The 17,370-nt window shown below is 41.0% G+C and overlaps 1 protein-coding gene across 1 annotated transcript in view; it reads right to left on the bottom strand.

Moving 5' to 3' along the window:
- prkcea (protein kinase C, epsilon a) overlaps positions 1–17,370 on the bottom strand; it is a 309,249-nt gene that overhangs the window by 121,633 nt on the left and 170,246 nt on the right. The window contains exon 3 of the mRNA XM_028820989.2: positions 4,970–5,135. Within this exon, the coding sequence (XP_028676822.1) occupies positions 4,970–5,135 (166 nt within the window). The remainder of the gene's footprint in view (positions 1–4,969; positions 5,136–17,370) is intronic.

Raw genomic sequence — 17,370 nt, 5'->3', positions numbered from 1 at the left:
TGACCTCAGACTGGGGCAACGGTTCATCTTTCAGCAGGACAACGACCCTAAGCACACAGCCAAGATATCAAAGGAGTGGTTTCAGGACAACTCTGTGAATGTCCTTGAGTGGCCCAGCCAGAGCCCAGACTTGAATCCGATTGAACATCTCTGGAGAGATCTTAAAATGGCTGTGCACCGACGCTTCCCATCCAACCTGATGGAGCTTGAGAGGTGCTGCAAAGAGGAATGGGCGAAACTGGCCAAGGATAGGTGTGCCAAGCTTGTGGCATCATATTCAACAAGACTTGAGGCTGTAATTGCTGCCAAAGGTGCATCGACAAAGTATTGAGCAAAGGCTGTGAATACTTATGGACATGGGATTTCTCAGTTTTTTTATTTTTAATAAATTTGCAAAAACCTCAAGTGAACTTTTTTCATGTTGTCATTATGGGGTGTTGTGTGCAGAATTCTGAGGAAAAAAATGAATTTAATCCATTTTGGAATAAGGCTGTAACATAACAAAATGTGGAAAAAGTGATGCGCTGTGAATACTTTCTGGACGTACTGTACAATGGTTTATTGGAGAGGAATGTATACCATAAACAGCCCCTGACTGCTCTATGCACACCACGTCTAAGGTAGGGCAGAGATATAGTGGGCCGTGAAGGTGCTGGTTATGGAACTCGGGCATCACTTGGAAATGGAAGCCATTTGTGGTATGGAATTGTTGTGCTGGAGAATAGCAGTTGATAGAATTTCTATGAAAAGTCACAGAATCAGTGTCATAATCTGCGTGCTGTGCCATAATTAAGTCTGAATCCATCTAATAAACTAAACTGACTATGGAAAAAACATCAGCAGCACAATGCACTTTGGCAGCTGCTTGAGATTGGGAATGAGTTTGGAACGGCACTGTTTTCTAATCACCTCCATGTAAGGAAGTGGGCCTTATTGCTGAAGGTGATCCAACACCAATCCAAAGCAGTGTCCAAACCACTTTAAGTGAAACACAAGTCAGATGTAGTCAGCGACTATGAACAGTCCATAGCAGACATTTCAATGGGCACCATCAAAGGTATACTGTGAGTTGCCAGCCTGCCAGCCAGCGAGTTATCCTGACATCATGACTCAAGTTCAGCTCTGCCTGTAATAAATCCATTAACAACAATGACTAACCCGGTGCAAGTGTGACCTTTTGTTGCTGTTCTAGAGAGGGGTCACCTTCAGATTATTTTGTGCTTCTCTTTGCCTAGAGAAAAGGGAGTCGCTGACTTTGTTCATTTTGAAATTCAGACTGGATGGATACAAATGTAATATTAGCAACTTTCCGGCACAGAATGGAAAAAGACACTGCCTTCTGTCAGTACCAATGTGTGACCAACAGATGGCACAAAGTGTCTTGCCACATGAAACACAAATATCCAGATTTTTGAATTGCCTTTTCATGACTTAAAGTTATGCTGTAAGGACAAGGAAAAATAGAAATGGACAAACCATGCCAGAAAGTAATATGTTATGAAATAAAGCCAGGGCCAAAGAAAAAAAAAGTGGTAATTTTCCAGTCCGGGTACTGCATGTGTGGAGTCCATATGTTTGATATATAGGTACATTTATGTAGAATTTTTCTAGACACTCAAAGCACTTTACATAGACAATGGGGAGCTACTTCAACCATTGCCAATGTGAAGCTTCCACCTGGAAGATGTAATGGCAGCCATTTGTGTGCCAGTATGCTCACCACACATTAGCTATTGGGTGTTGAAGGGGTGAAAGAGATAGTCAGTCAATTAGAGGCAGGGGATGACTAGGAGGCCAGAATGACCAGGCTGAGATGGACAATTTAGCCAGCACATCGGGAAACACCCTGTTCTTTTAGGGATCTTTTATGATCACGGAGTCAGGACCTTCAGTTTTATGTCTCATCCGAAAGGACTGATGTTCTGCGTCTCAGTGGATTTGTTATTTTTTTTTTAAATATTTACTCTGAGTACTCCAGTTTTCCTCGCACAACACAAAGGAAGTTTTAACTGTACAGACAACTCTAAAACGAGTGAGTGAATGTGTGCATCAATCTATCCTATTAATAAACATTTGATATTTAAAATAAGTCAGATACGGTTTCAAGCTACCCTGTACTTGCTATTTATTTTTTGAACTGGTTATTTATGTGTTTGATACCATATCATAATCATTTTAGTCCTGTAAAACTCCTTGATGCTGCTTGTAGTTAACAATCTCTCTCTCTCTCTAATATACAGTGGGTACAGAAAGTATTCAGACCCCCTTCAATTTTTCACTCTTTGTCATATTGCAGCCATTTGCTAAAATCATTTAAATTAATTTTTTTCCCTCATTAATGTACACACAGCACCCCATATTGACAGACAAAAAAAATAATTTTTGAAATTGTTGCAGATTTATTAAAAAAGAAAAACTGAAATATCACATGGTCCTAAGTATTCAGACCCTTTGCTCAGTATTTAGTAGAAGCACCCTTTTGAGCTAATACAGCCATGAGTCTTCTTGGGAAAGATGCAACAAGTTTTTCACACCTGGATTTGGGGATCCTCTGCCATTCCTCCTTGCAGATCCTCTCCAGTTCTGTCAGGTTGGATGGTAAACGTTGGTGGACAGCCATTTTTAGGTCTCTCCAGAGATGCTCAATTGGGTTTAAGTCAGGGCTCTGGCTGGGCCATTCAAGAACAGTCACAGAGTTGTTGTGAAGCCACTCCTTCGTTATTTTAGCTGTGTGCTTAGGGTCATTGTCTTGTTGGAAGGTAAACCTTCGGCCCAGTCTGAGGTCCTTAGCACTCTGGAGAAGGTTTTTGTCCAGGATATCCCTGTACTTGGCCGCATTCATCTTTCCCTCGATTGCAACCAGTCATCCTGTCCCTGCAGCTGAAAAACACCCCCACAGTATGATGCTGCCACCGCCATGCTTCACTGTGGGGACTGTATTGGACAAGTGATGAGCAGTGCCTGGTTGTCTCCACACATACCTCAGTGCAAGACACATGACAGCCCGCATGGAGTTTGCTAAAAGACACCTGAAGGACTCTGAGATGGTGAGAAATAAGATTCTCTGGTCTGATGAGACCAAGATAGAACTTTTTGGCCTTAATTCTAAGCGGTATGTGTGGAGACAACCAGGCACTGCTCATCACTTGTCCAATACAGTCCCCACAGTGAAGCATGGCGGTGGCAGCATCATGCTGTGGGGGTGTTTTTCAGCTGCAGGGACAGGACAACTGGTTGCAATCGAGGGAAAGATGAATGCGGCCAAGTACAGGGATATCCTGGACAAAAACCTTCTCCAGAGTGCTAAGGACCTCAGACTGGGCCGAAGGTTTACCTTCCAACAAGACAATGACCCTAAGCACACAGCTAAAATAACGAAGGAGTGGCTTCACAACAACTCTGTGACTGTTCTTGAATGGCCCAGCCAGAGCCCTGACTTAAACCCAATTGAGCATCTCTGGAGAGACCTAAAAATGGCTGTCCACCAACGTTTACCATCCAACCTGACAGAACTGGAGAGGATCTGCAAGGAGGAATGGCAGAGGATCCCCAAATCCAGGTGTGAAAAACTTGTTGCATCTTTCCCAAGAAGACTCATGGCTGTATTAGCTCAAAAGGGTGCTTCTGCTAAATACTGAGCAAAGGGTCTGAATACTTAGGACCATGTGATATTTCAGTTTTTCTTTTTTAATAAATCTGCAACAATTTCAAAAATTCTTTTTTTTGTCTGTCAATATGGGGTGCTGTGTGTACATTAATGAGGGAAAAAATTAATTTAAATGATTTTAGCAAATGGCTGCAATATGACAAAGAGTGAAAAATTGAAGGGGGTCTGAATACTTTCCGTACCCACTGTATATATATATATATATATATAAAATCCAAATACCACTGACTCACTCATCATGAAATCTCCTGAACCATGAGGACTTGTGACTTGAAATTTGGAATGTAGGTTACCCTTGGCCCATAGGTGCTCACTAAGAGACGTTTTTAAAAATTTGTATAGTTTTTTAGACCCATTTGTATGTCTGGTCGCTTTTCACGAGAGAACTACTTAATGGATTTAGATCAGGTTTTTTTCTATAATTTGCTTGAATATTCCATTGATTTTGCGACTTTCTCATCTTGCTAAGCATCATATTTCGCTTACAGTAGCGCAAATCTGAGAGACACTCATTGGGCTGCGGGGTCCTCCTCACTCACGTGTCTCCCTTGGGGCGTAACATTAACTCCGCTTAGCTAGCGAATGAGAGAACTACTTAACGGATTTAGATCTTTTTTTTTCTATAATTTTCTTGAACATTCCGGGTGATTTTGCGACTTCTATCACTGTGCTAAGAATCACAGTTCGCTTGCAGGAGCGATATATTTGCGCTAATCCGAGACAGAGGCTGCAGGCCGAGGGGTGGGGGAAGAGTGATGTTAGAAGTAGAGAGTTGGGCGGGACCCTCCGCACTGTCTTGTTTCACTACTACACAGGCGAAGCCGAGGTGTTTGGCTAGTACTGTATAAAAACAGCGACTGATTAATTTCATGAAGATGTGTGTTTTCTTAGAACTTTTGGCCCACTCTCCTGATGAACAGCAATTTTTACAGTTTAAGACCTAATGTGCCTTAATCAGCAGCTCCTGCACAGGGGTGTCAAATGGAAAAGAAAATCAGACTCCATTCCTGCCATCACCTTCAACATGAATGCCTTGCAGTTTTCCATAATGCCAACAGGCATTATGCAAGTTGCCAAAATGCCTGTGATTCATTATGATCTCCAGCCTTCTCATCACAGCACTGCACAGCTAATAGAAGCAGAAGGCGCAAAATGAGTCATTGCATAACAGCAAGAATAAACATGAGAGCAGAGCACATCTACCATGCAATGCTCATCTTTCAGCTCGGAAACAATAAAAGACAAGGAGGTACACATGTGAAATATGTCACACTTTAAAGCACTGTAGAGCACCTCCCTTACCAGATAAAGTCCCTGCAGTGGGAACAGTACGTGGGTTGCCTCAGGTAGGTGGCCATGAACTTGTGCCCGTTAACTTGGTGTACTCGGCGTCGCACAGCCCCTTGCCGCTTCCTGGGCCGCATCCTCTCCCGGAATACCCGTTCCTCATTGTCTTGGGAGGCAGTGGCTGTACAGAGGAAAAAAAAAAAAAGAAAGAGGGTCAGACGAACAGAATATCACAAAATCAAGCTTGTTTACATATATATAAAATAAACTTAAAAAAAACTATATTTTCACACATATAGTCATACCATTAATATGGCCGCGAGGATAAGATCTTTGCACACTTTTACTGACTGGGCAATGGGAAAAGACATAAAAAGATTTTAAGTTCTTCCTTCTGCCACAAGAGGGCAGAATTTCTCCAGCACAGTAATGTATAGCTGGCACTGCAATGAGACACTTGCCCTTTACCCATCCTTTCCCTTCCTGAAACTTACTTTCAAAATTTTACTTTTCTGTTATTAATTCCTTAATCTTGCCCTCATTTTCTTGTGTTTCAAATATGTTGCTATTGTGATAATAACTAATTTCAGATATGAATATAATTTCAGCACTTAATACATTTTTGTTCTTCTCCTTCATATGCTTTTACAGAATAAGCAGTGCCACCAATAACCTTAAATGAGAAGGTAGCTTCTGATGTTAAACCTGCTGGCAAGAGAGATGTGCCCAGGACACAACCTCTCAGCTGCTGCTCATTAACAGAATATCTGGATGGCCAAAGTTCTGGAACACACTGCACAGGTAACATTCCATCTTCATGGCTAAAAATGGGGCAAAGCAGAGCATCTCTGACCTCAGTTTGATTAGATGGGTGCAGAACGACGTAGGGAAGTGACTTGGTTTCTGTGTACTGCCCAGCAGCACCGCCTGATATGGCAAAGTCCCACAAAATGAAAATAAAATGTCTTGGGCTTACCAATGTGCACAAATAATTTGGTTAGTGGGATTGGAACTTTCCAGCAGAAATGAGAAGAAAGGTTGAAATGTTTAAAAATTGGTGCTATGTCACCCTGACCTTGATTTTCACTGCAGGTTTAGGCCCAATAATAAGTACTCCCTACTGCGATATACACAGTATACATTATATTTACATCTGTTTATTTCAATAATGTTTTAGCACAAAAACTTTGCTATGATTTGTTACATGTTAACTCACATCGTGATTTACTGGTAAAAAATAATCAAGCGAATTTCAGGTGAAAAGCACAACATTATAACCACTAGGCCAGGGTATCTACTTATCAAAATAATTCTGCGTTTCTCCTCATATTATATAAAAAGGGATTAATCACACAAGCTTGTGTTTGTTGCTTGGCAAGTTGGACGGCAGCTGTTCTCTTATCTCCTTTAAGTACTTCAGTTCTAAAATGCATCACGTTAAAAGCCTGGCATTCCAAAAGAATTGTGGGGGAAGTTTGGCAGAGATGGCACTGGACTTATTTGAAAGTTCCCAGAAGCAATCAATTTGTATTCCACCAAGCCCACCCGACTCAGCTGCACTGGCTTATTCAATCCTCAACAACCCTACAACTATGGTTTGTTTCCAGCCTTGAAATAAATACGATGCCACTTACATTTCTAAATCAGTCACTCAGCTTAGCCCAGCATTTGCGGAAACTGACCCATCAATAATATGTTCTGTTAAGAAGTCTTAAACGATCATTTTTTTTTCTTTTAGAAAGGTCTTACAGAACACTCTGTTAATATGTCTTCAAAGGGTATGGCTAGCTGTACTGTGTACCCACCTGCTCTCTCACACACACTGCTGATATGTCCCTGACTGTACAACTCCACACTCGAAAATCCAGCTGCAACTTCAAGGAGTGAAAGTGTCAGAAGCGTGCATTTACTGTCCTTGTGTGTACACAGAACCTCTGCAACTATGAGTAGTCATCAAAAGTGTAAGGAGATGAAATTTGATAAAAATTGAATTTAACAAAAAACTAATTTCAAAATCAAAACAAGAACTTTGACACAAAGGCAATGAATGGACAGGCCACACGCCTTCCCCGACCAATTTGTCCCATTCTAAGAGAGTCGAGGACTTTATCTGGATGTCCTTATTAAACGATTCCCCGTTTCAAAGTAGCCGAGATGAGTCTTCAGACCCTCAAGCAGGCAAATTTGCTGTCACATGAAGCCACGGTGGTTCTACATTCAGGTGCACTTTATGGAAGCCCCATAATGATAATCGCCTAGCAACTGAGGGTGGCTGCCTAGCAACAGCACTCAGCGGACCTCCAGAGCTCCATTTACACTGGTCTGAGTGGAGTCGAGCCCCTCTAATGACGTCGTTCAGAGGATTTCGTTAGCTCCAAAGAGACAAAAGGAAAAACTGTAGACCTAGTACAAAATAAATCTTACACCCCACTGTGTCTTGTACACTCGAGTCAGGGCTTCACAACACGGCACTAAGCCTATCATTAACCGAACCGAGAGACACACACAGCTACTCCTTGAGACTACAACAATACTCAATCATATTGTGTGTGTGAAAGGACCCTGCATTGGGCTGGGACCCCGTCTATGGCCGTTGCCTACTGATGCCACAACAGGCTTCATCCATCTATTTGGATGAAGTGGGTCTGAGAAAGACATGACACATGCAGTATAAAGCTGAACTCCTCTGTCACACACACAGAACCAGCTACCCCTTCACCCTTTACACCAGGGGTCCTCAATCACAGTCCTGGAGGGCCGCAGTGGCTGCAGGTTTTTGTTCTAACCCGGCTGCTTACACCCTTTCCTCAGCTTACGGGCAAGTGGTGGCTCTGAGGTAGGGATCTGCCCTGGTAATCAGCAGGTTGCCAGTTTGAATCCCCTAAATGCCAAAAGTGACTCTACTCTGTTGGGCCCTTGAGCAAGGGATTAACCTGTAATTGCTCTGTTCTGGGTATGATGTTAATCTGCAGCCAGCCCTGCATGTAGGCCCTCCAACCTGCAGGGAAAGACCTGGAGGATGGTGGCAGGATTAGCACTTCAGCCACTGTAAAAAAAAAAAACAAAAAAAACCTCCCACTGTTCCAGTGTGGTGCTGAGGTGTCACCCATCACATGGCTGCACTCGGGTCCTAATCTGTGATCCTGAGTTGGTTTGTCATGCAATGTGCTGTATCAGTGCCTGCTCCGAACCTCCTCCTCTCTGGTTGCTTAATTAGAAAGCAATTCTTGGCAATAATTTAATTTCATGGCTTGCTAGTGGGCGCCACAGTGGCGCAGCGGGTAGCACTGCTGCCTCACAGTTAGGAGACCCGGGTTCGCTGGAGTTTGCATGTTCTCCCGTTTCTGTGTGGGTTTCTTCTCACAATCCAAAGACATGCAGGTTAGGTGTATTGGCAATTCTAAATTGTCCCTAGTGTGTGCTTGGTGTGTGTGTGTGCATGCCCTGTGGTGGGCTGGCACCCTGCCCGGGGTTTGTTTCATGCCTTGCACCCTGTGTTGGCTGGGATTGGCTCCAGCAGACCCCCGTGACCCTGTAGTTAGGATATAGTGGGTTGGATAATGGATGGATGGATGGATGGCTTGTTAGTGCTTTAACTCTGCCATGTCAGGTCATTCTTATATCCTAGAATTTCTTCCCCTTTTTAAGGATATCATCCAAATGATTTGAAGGCTGAAATGGATGAGTAATTCTCAGTCCTTCACTTTTTTCTCTTCACTTTCCTTCCAAGTATTTAATTAAACCCAATAGTGCATGATAAATACACACAGGCGTAAATGGTAACAAGCTAAATGGAGAAATGCTGGTCTCTGTTGTCATGTGTATGTTATTGTTAATTAGGAGCAATTAAAGACCAAGAATACAGCTGTTTAAGACTAAAATAAGCAATAAGGGTTCAAAATATTAACAAGCGAGACCACTAAAGTGAAGCAGAAGTGTTACTTGAGAAATAAGTGCTTCTTGTTAAGCAATTAGGTTGGAGCAAAAACCTGCTGCCACTGCGGCCCTCCAGGACAGTGATTGAGGACCCCATGCTTTACGCAGATGCTTGATTGCTAACCAAAACCTAGAGAAATCTCCACTAAAGCTCACATCAAAGAAACGAGTGTTAGGTGCACCAAAGTGTGGTTGCTGTGACTTTGAAAACACCCCTGAAGTTAGTATTCCTGTGCAGGTATTTTTATTCACTGTCACTACCTCCACCTTTGAGGCTTATGGTCACACTGGAGAGATTATAGGCAATCTGCTTCATTTACCTGAAGGCCCTAAAACAAACATTACCATAAGGTGGGTGACTCGGACACCCTGATCACTTTAAGAAAATTCTAACAATTCTTTTGAGCTCTTGTACAATGAATTACATGTCACCACGATAAAATAAAGAAAGTGTTCAAACATATGAATTCATTTAACAGAAAACCTACACACTGGTGTGAACCAACTACTGGTGAAACAAAGTGAGTGGTTTTGTAAAACCAGAAGTGGCATGAAAGTAAGCGAATACTGAAGGTACATCTGCCACTTCACTATGACAGCCTGCCCTCTCACGGGCCAAACAAATCACGTTTAAGTGATACTTTAAAATTTCAACGTCCATTAAGGAGGTGCTTGCAGAGTGAAATGGTGCATTACACCCTAATGGTGAGTTTCATTGTGTAACTGTCAAATGTTCAAAGTCACCTCTTCTTTATTTTTCACTACTTTGCAATCTTTATGAGACACATTTAAAACAGTAGAATATTAATATCTGAAATTTATAACAAAATAAAATGAAATGATTGGCATTAGATTGTGTTTGAAATGTGTAAGTTACAGCATTCACCAGTACGCTTGGAGGACTAAAATTATTATACGACAAAGTAACTGCAATTCAAATTTATGCCAGCAGATGTCACTCTACAAACAGATCTATGCTAAAATCAACACGTAGGCTTATCAGTCCGTTGATAAACAGTTTCTTTGATGTTTATTAAGCCAAGGCTGTGTTTTTGATAAAGCCACTGCTCTCTTTATTCACCAGCACAAGATACACATATTGACTTTATATATGCAAAAAAACAAAACAATAAACCACTGTGTAACTCTTTTTTTTTTTACGAAAAGTAAAGCTTTCACAGCTCTAAACTCTGTTGCCTTTACCAAAAGCATACACTTGGACAAAATGGCACTTCTGCCATTCTGCAATGAGGCCACTGACTATATTCACACGCACAAAAAGAAAGAAAAGTGTTACCTAGCATGTTTATTTGGTTTCTTTTTAGCAAATGGAATGTTTTCACAAAAAAGTAATTTTCAACATACTTCATTTTGGTCATAAATTCTTCGATTGCCACTAAATCTTGCTTGACAGTTTCCTTATGGTAGTTAATTTCTTAAGTTGGATTACAATGACAGACAGACAGACAGACAGATAGATAACACTGACGTGGAAAAGTAGACGTTACTAATAGGTTTTACTTTATATAGTTCCTTTCAAAATTGACGCAATCCATAATCTGTTTTACAATTACACAAACATAATGTAATTGTTTATGTGTATTTTAACAACTGAAGCACAAGCAAGTTACGCTAAGGGACTTGCTCAGGGTCACACAATGGGTTGGAGACACGAACTGGTCAGGCAGACTGGGAATTGGGGGCTACTGAACCACCACCACCTGATCAGGGCACCATACAGTCCCTACATTGATGGACTGAAGGCCAGAGGTCCACATGACCATGTGAAGCTTGAAAACCATGAGGACTGATTGAAATCATTTATATCAGGTAGAATGCCTAGTGGGGGCTGGGGGGGGGGTCTCGTGGCCTCAGAACCCCTTCAGATTTTTTTTCCTCCAGTCCTCTGGAGTTATTTTTTTTTTGTTTTTTTCTGTCCTCCTGGCCATCCGACCTTACTTTACTCTTTGTTACTTAGTATTGTCTAATTTTATTTATTTTATTATTTTATGAGCTACATCATTTGTATGAAAACATGCTATAGAAATAAATGTTGTTGTACTGCCTTAATCATTACATGACACAGCTTCCAACGTTAAATCCCACTCTGGGCATGATCCAACCATAATAATAATAATTCTTTACATTTATAGAGCACTTTTCTCACTACTAAAAGTGCAGGGAGGACCCGGGAAGCGAACCCACAGTCTCCTTACTGCAAAGCATTGGTATACTTTGGACATGTGTATGCAGACAACTACTGGAAATGCACAACGACATTGAACCGTTTTCTGAAAGGTACACCCAACGAGGCTGGGAAGTCAGACGTGATATAGATAAGTGACTGCTCCACTAGTCGAAGGGTAAAGCTGCAGCATTACTTTCCATGCCCCCAGCCACACGACTCTCAGCTGTCAATGACTGATTACATTAGTCACCAGCACACAGACAGGGGAACAGAGGGCAACAAATGTGCTTTACACTTTGATTGTCATCAAACCTAGGAAAAAACCTCCAAGCGAAACAGACTCATCGCACATGGTCCTGAGCCACTCCATTACAAGAAATCAATACCAGGTCCTTGTCCCTGGACAAACAGGAGGATATCTAGGGACCGACCTTACCTCCCACTCCATTCACAGCTTAGCCTTTCTCTTATCCATCTAACGCTCAGGTCATGGCACCACCCTGATGCCCTGAGTGTAGTTTATTTATTCAATGAAGGTCAGTGCAGTGCAGTGCAATTATGGTTATCCATTATGAATGACACATACAGTGGTGTGAAAAACTATTTGCCCCCTTCCTGATTTCTTATTCTTTTGCATGTTTGTCACACAAAATGTTTCTGATCATCAAACACATTTAACCATTAGTCAAATATAACACAAGTAAACACAAAATGCAGTTTGTAAATGGTGGTTTTTATTATTTAGGGAGAAAAAAAAATCCAAACCTACATGGCCCTGTGTGAAAAAGTAATTGCCCCCTGAACCTAATAACTGGTTGGGCCACCCTTAGCAGCAATAACTGCAATCAAGCGTTTGCGATAACTTGCAATGAGTCTTTTACAGCGCTCTGGAGGAATTTTGGCCCACTCATCTTTGCAAAATTGTTGTAATTCAGCTTTATTTGAGGGTTTTCTAGCATGAACCGCCTTTTTAAGGTCATGCCATAGCATCTCAATTGGATTCAGGTCAGGACTTTGACTAGGCCACTCCAAAGTCTTCATTTTGTTTTTCTTCAGCCATTCAGAGGTGGATTTGCTGGTGTGTTTTGGGTCATTGTCCTGTTGCAGCACCCAAGATCGCTTCAGCTTGAGTTGACGAACAGATGGCCGGACATTCTCCTTCAGGATTTTTTGGTAGACAGTAGAATTCATGGTTCCATCTATCACAGCAAGCCTTCCAGGTCCTGAAGCAGCAAAACAACCCCAGACCATCACACTACCACCACCATATTTTACTGTTGGTATGATGTTCTTTTTCTGAAATGCTGTGTTCCTTTTACGCCAGATGTAACGGGACATTTGCCTTCCAAAAAGTTCAACTTTTGACTCATCAGTCCACAAGGTATTTTCCCAAAAGTCTTGGCAATCATTGAGATGTTTCTTAGCAAAATTGAGACGAGCCCTAATGTTCTTTTTGCTTAACAGTGGTTTGCATCTTGGAAATCTGCCATGCAGGCCGTTTTTGCCCAGTCTCTTTCTTATGGTGGAGTCGTGAACACTGACCTTAATTGAGGCAAGTGAGGCCTGCAGTTCTTTAGACGTTGTCCTGGGGTCTTTTGTGACCTCTCGGATGAGTCGTCTCTGCGCTCTTGGGGTAATTTTGGTTGGCCGGCCACTCCTGGGAAGGTTCACCACTGTTCCATGTTTTTGCCATTTGTGGATAATGGCTCTCACTGTGGTTCGCTGGAGTCCCAAAGCTTTAGAAATGGCTTTATAACCTTTACCAGACTGATAGATCTCAATTACTTCTGTTCTCATTTGTTCCTGAATTTCTTTGGATCTTGGCATGATGTCTAGCTTTTGAGATGCTTTTGGTCTGCTTCTCTGTGTCAGGCAGCTCCTATTTAAGTGATTTCTTGATTGAAACAGGTGTGGCAGTAATCAGGCCTGGGGGTGGCTACGGAAATTGAACTCAGGTGTGATACACCACAGTTAGGTTATTTTTTAACAAGGGGGCAATTACTTTTTGGATTTTTTTTCTCCCTAAATAATAAACACCATCATTTAAAAACTGCATTTTGTGTTTACTTGTGTTATATTTGACTAATGGTTAAATGTGTTTGATGATCAGAAACATTTTGTGTGACAAACATGCAAAAGAATAAGAAATCAGGAAGGGGGCAAATAGTTTTTCACACTACTGTATAGGCCTTTCATGTTTTACTCACTAGAGGAGGCATGTGCTTTTACATACATCACCTCAAAGGCTGCTGGGAAAGGATGCAACTGTATATTGTATTTTCTGCCATCATACCATTCAGTTTACAGCATGTTTTTACAGCTTATAGTAAAGCATGCAGCAAGAACAAAAAGACACTGCTAAAAATCATAATCTTGAAGTCATGGGGTGGTAGCCTAACAAACAAAATTTAAAACTGCATAAAGGTAAGAAACAAATCAAAATGGAGATACCGTATAACAGTGTTTAAAATTACCAAGATCGTCATAAAGGCAAATCTCTTGACCTGAAATAAAGAAGTTGGCTGAAGAAAGTACGCAGCTACCTTTGGTCTCCCAGATGTAACACAATGCTTTAAAAGACAAGTGGCAGATATATCTGTGTAAAAAGTGTTTATTTTGCTAATTACACAGCACTGTCAGTGCATGATTGTTATTTTTAATGCTGGTTATAGTGTGAAAAGCCAAGGAAGCCAGGGGAATTTTTGGCAAGGTGCTTTGTGTATGTCCATTAACTCCAGCTAATTGTGTTCCAACCGAAGCAATTACAGTAGTTTAAAAATAATTATTTACATCCCCAACTGAAACTGTTTGTTTTTCTCCCAAGAACTGCTGCTAAAAGCAGAAATAGCTGCGTGAAAATAGTCATATGTGGCTTCTGTTTGAATCACCAAAAACACAGTATTTGATCAGACCTTACAAAATCATTGAATTATTAGGTGTTGCAAGTTTTGTAAGTGGGTGTCACAGGAGAAACAGATTATTTGTAAGTTATCTGCAGCAGTCAGGAGTGCAAATTTTGATGATATTTTATAACTGACAGTTGTCCACCATTGATCAGTTAAGAACTGAAAGGGTGCATTTGTCAGAAAGGTTTTCGTTATTTTTGCATAATGCATGAAAGAATTGCTTAAAATGAAGTGAAAACTTGTAACTAAAGTTCGTTTTATGCACTGTTTAAGGAATAGGAGCATATGGGGCCTGCCTGGATGTCAGCTGCAAGCACAGCCTGTGAATTGTCAGGCCAGCAGCCAAGAGCCACTTCTCTGATAGGATGGACGTTCAGGGCACATTCAGGAGGCCTCTTGCCATGGTAGTCAGCCACTGCTTAGGTCTTCACATGTAAAAACAAATCTTGCTTCATATGGGTAAGTAAATTAGCATCCATAAGGTTTCTTTGCATTATCATGAACACATATAACTACATAACCGCATCTTTTCAGTAAAATGTTTTCCTATATAGTTAGTGACAGGGCCTCTAGATGGAACGTGGCATACTGGTGCAAAATAACTGACAGCTGCTTTTGAACTTCAGTGCAATATTATACACTTTGTAGCAAACTTTGTCACTCTTTTCTGTTCAGTTCCCCCAATACGAGCTACCGTTAGCAAACTTCATTGTTGTTTAAAGACATCTATTTTGCTAATGGGTGAACAGTGATGTAATGTGCCGCTTACGTAGCGCCCTCATGTTTTCAAAGTAATAACCTGTCTAAAAGCAAGTCTAACAGTCACTACAATGTAGAAATGCAAGTACATTTTTGAATGTGGCTTTAAATTGCAATTGACATAATTAGTATAATTATTCATTTTAAACTCTCAGAGAAACGTTATTTGATGATGTGCATCTAACAAAATAAAAGCGCACCCTTCATTAGAGTTAGATAAGACAATGCAGTCCGTGGGGTAAACAAATACAATAATGGACTTTAAACCCCAATTCTGGCAGTTTAGTCCCTGCAGCTGACTCCCTCCCTCTAGGACTCTGAGCAAGTCACTTTACCTTTATATAAAAGCACATATTTAAACAATTATACTGTCTATCTGTATTTGCAAAGCACCTTAGGATGGTGCTCATTACAGAAAGGCATTACTGTATATAAACAATCCATGATGTACAGAAGACATTACCTCAAGTCATTTTATAGGTACGGAAGCATAATAATTTACATTTATTTTCTACATTTAGAGCACAAGCAGGTTAACTGTCATGCTCAGGGTCACACATTGGGTAGACGGTAAGGTGTTTAAAATCCAAAGCCACAGACATTAGACCACGCTACCTGTGAGCACACGTGTTTGATTTATAGACTAGTTGGCACTCTCTGACAAATGTAATACTTAGAGTACACTCAGCATCTCTCTGTTCATAGTTCATGCTCAAGCTGTGTTAGGCTATTAGAAGAAAACTAAAAATGAGGGCTGAGATATTCCAGGTGCTTAAGCAGAGTCTTCTGCATTTCTTACCTACTCACAATGTACAGTCTTAAAAAGTTTACTGAACTTAAATCTAACACGCAAAGCACACCTCTTCTTTATACTGACTAGTATAAGGGCGGCACAACTATTAGCCCTCTCGACCCCAAATCCGGACTTCTGGATTTTTACACAAAGCTCAGTCACTATGTGGAGACAATTTGCCCAAGAGCATGGGCTCCTCCTGGATAGTCCAGTGTTCTCCAACATTTCAAAAATGATATTTGTAAAGTCCCTAGACTCTTCTCGTATAGTCTAGTCCTTCAATACACAGTATTTGCTTTTGTCAATCTTTTCACATGTTTAGGCTTTGGTAGGTCATGGAATGTCTGGAAAGAGGTCCATTCTGCTATGGAGAAATGTAATTAGTTGCCAACTCTTTCACATACTGTAGGAAATGAGTGCATTATTGCCCTCTCTTAAACAATCTGCTCTTCAAGTTCACAGGATGCTCTCACAGTATTGTTATTTTGGGTATTAATGCACAATTCTTTCATGCTGCAGTTAAAGTAGTGCACTCTATTACCCTTATGTGGCTGTGGTGTACAAAAGCGTTTAGGAGTTAAAGATGATGAAATTTCATCACAAATTTCAGTACACCAGTAACTGTTGTCCTTTACAAACAGCATATATGATCACACTGCCAATGTTTGTAATTCATAGACTCTTTCAGTGATGCTTCAATGTCACTGTTTGTAATAACAGGTATTTTAGACCAGGGGTTGCCAACTCCGGTCCTGGAGAACCACCATGGCTGCAGGTTTTCATTCTAACCCTTCATGTACCGATGAAGATCTTAAGTATGCTAATGATGCCACTCTTACCTGGATACGGCAGTGGCGTGATAAAATATGATGATGAGTGCGCCATTTCACAGTCCGCTTAGTCTATTGAATCTCTGAAAGGTAGGCAATTGTTAGGAAGTGGGTAACTGGCAGAAGTAGCCAGGTGAAATAAAGAAGGGAAGAAGATAAGGCAGCTGAAGTACAAGACCATGGAAGCAGCAGCCAGTACCATACAACATGGGAATGTCCAAAAACGCACGTCAGGTTATGCATCTCTTTTTAACTGCCTAGAGGTTATAAGAAGATCAAGGTTTACAAGTATTTTGGGATATTCACATGCAGTAGATTATGCTAGATTGCCTAATGAAAAAAAGTGCATATTTTCTCCAGTGCTACAGGTACTCCAGTTGTGACACAGTCACTGTAATGGCCACTACTGTCATGAAGATATGGAATTTTTTTAAATTGTTTTCCATACTTGTCATTTATATTACCATTGTTTTGCTTATATTTCATGTGTTTCACAATTTTGTGTCATTTTTGCATTGGCACTGCCATTTGTTTACTACTGTCACGCTGGTTACCATCACATGGTTCCCACTGCGCGGCAAGTGATGTCACTAACGCAGAAATTATTTATGACAGACCAGTATTAAAGTCTTGTTACTTGTTTCTTTTGTTGTCCTTTGAATATAATGCCCAGCAGTGGTGATGGTCCACAGCATATGTGTTTTATGTGTTTTAGCATGGACAGGGAGCCTTTTGAACAACAATGCACAAACTCCAGTGTCTAAGGCGAGCATCTTTGTTTAAAAACTCAGCTATTTAAATGAAAATGTAATAGTGTGGACGTAGCCTTAGAATGTGTCCCATTTGCAGAGAAGAGGAAGTATTCCCTTTCTTGCTTCTTGCTTGTAACCCGAAGAACTAAGTTTGTGACTGGTGGGCAATGAAGAGCACATTCCTGGACTGAGACATGTGATGGATGGATGGATAGATAGATACTTTATTAATCCCCAAGGGGAAATTCACAT

This window comes from Erpetoichthys calabaricus, chromosome 15 (genome assembly GCF_900747795.2).
Source record: "Erpetoichthys calabaricus chromosome 15, fErpCal1.3, whole genome shotgun sequence".
Lineage (NCBI taxonomy): Eukaryota > Metazoa > Chordata > Cladistia > Polypteriformes > Polypteridae > Erpetoichthys > Erpetoichthys calabaricus.
This window is presented reverse-complemented; position numbering and strand designations above follow the sequence as displayed.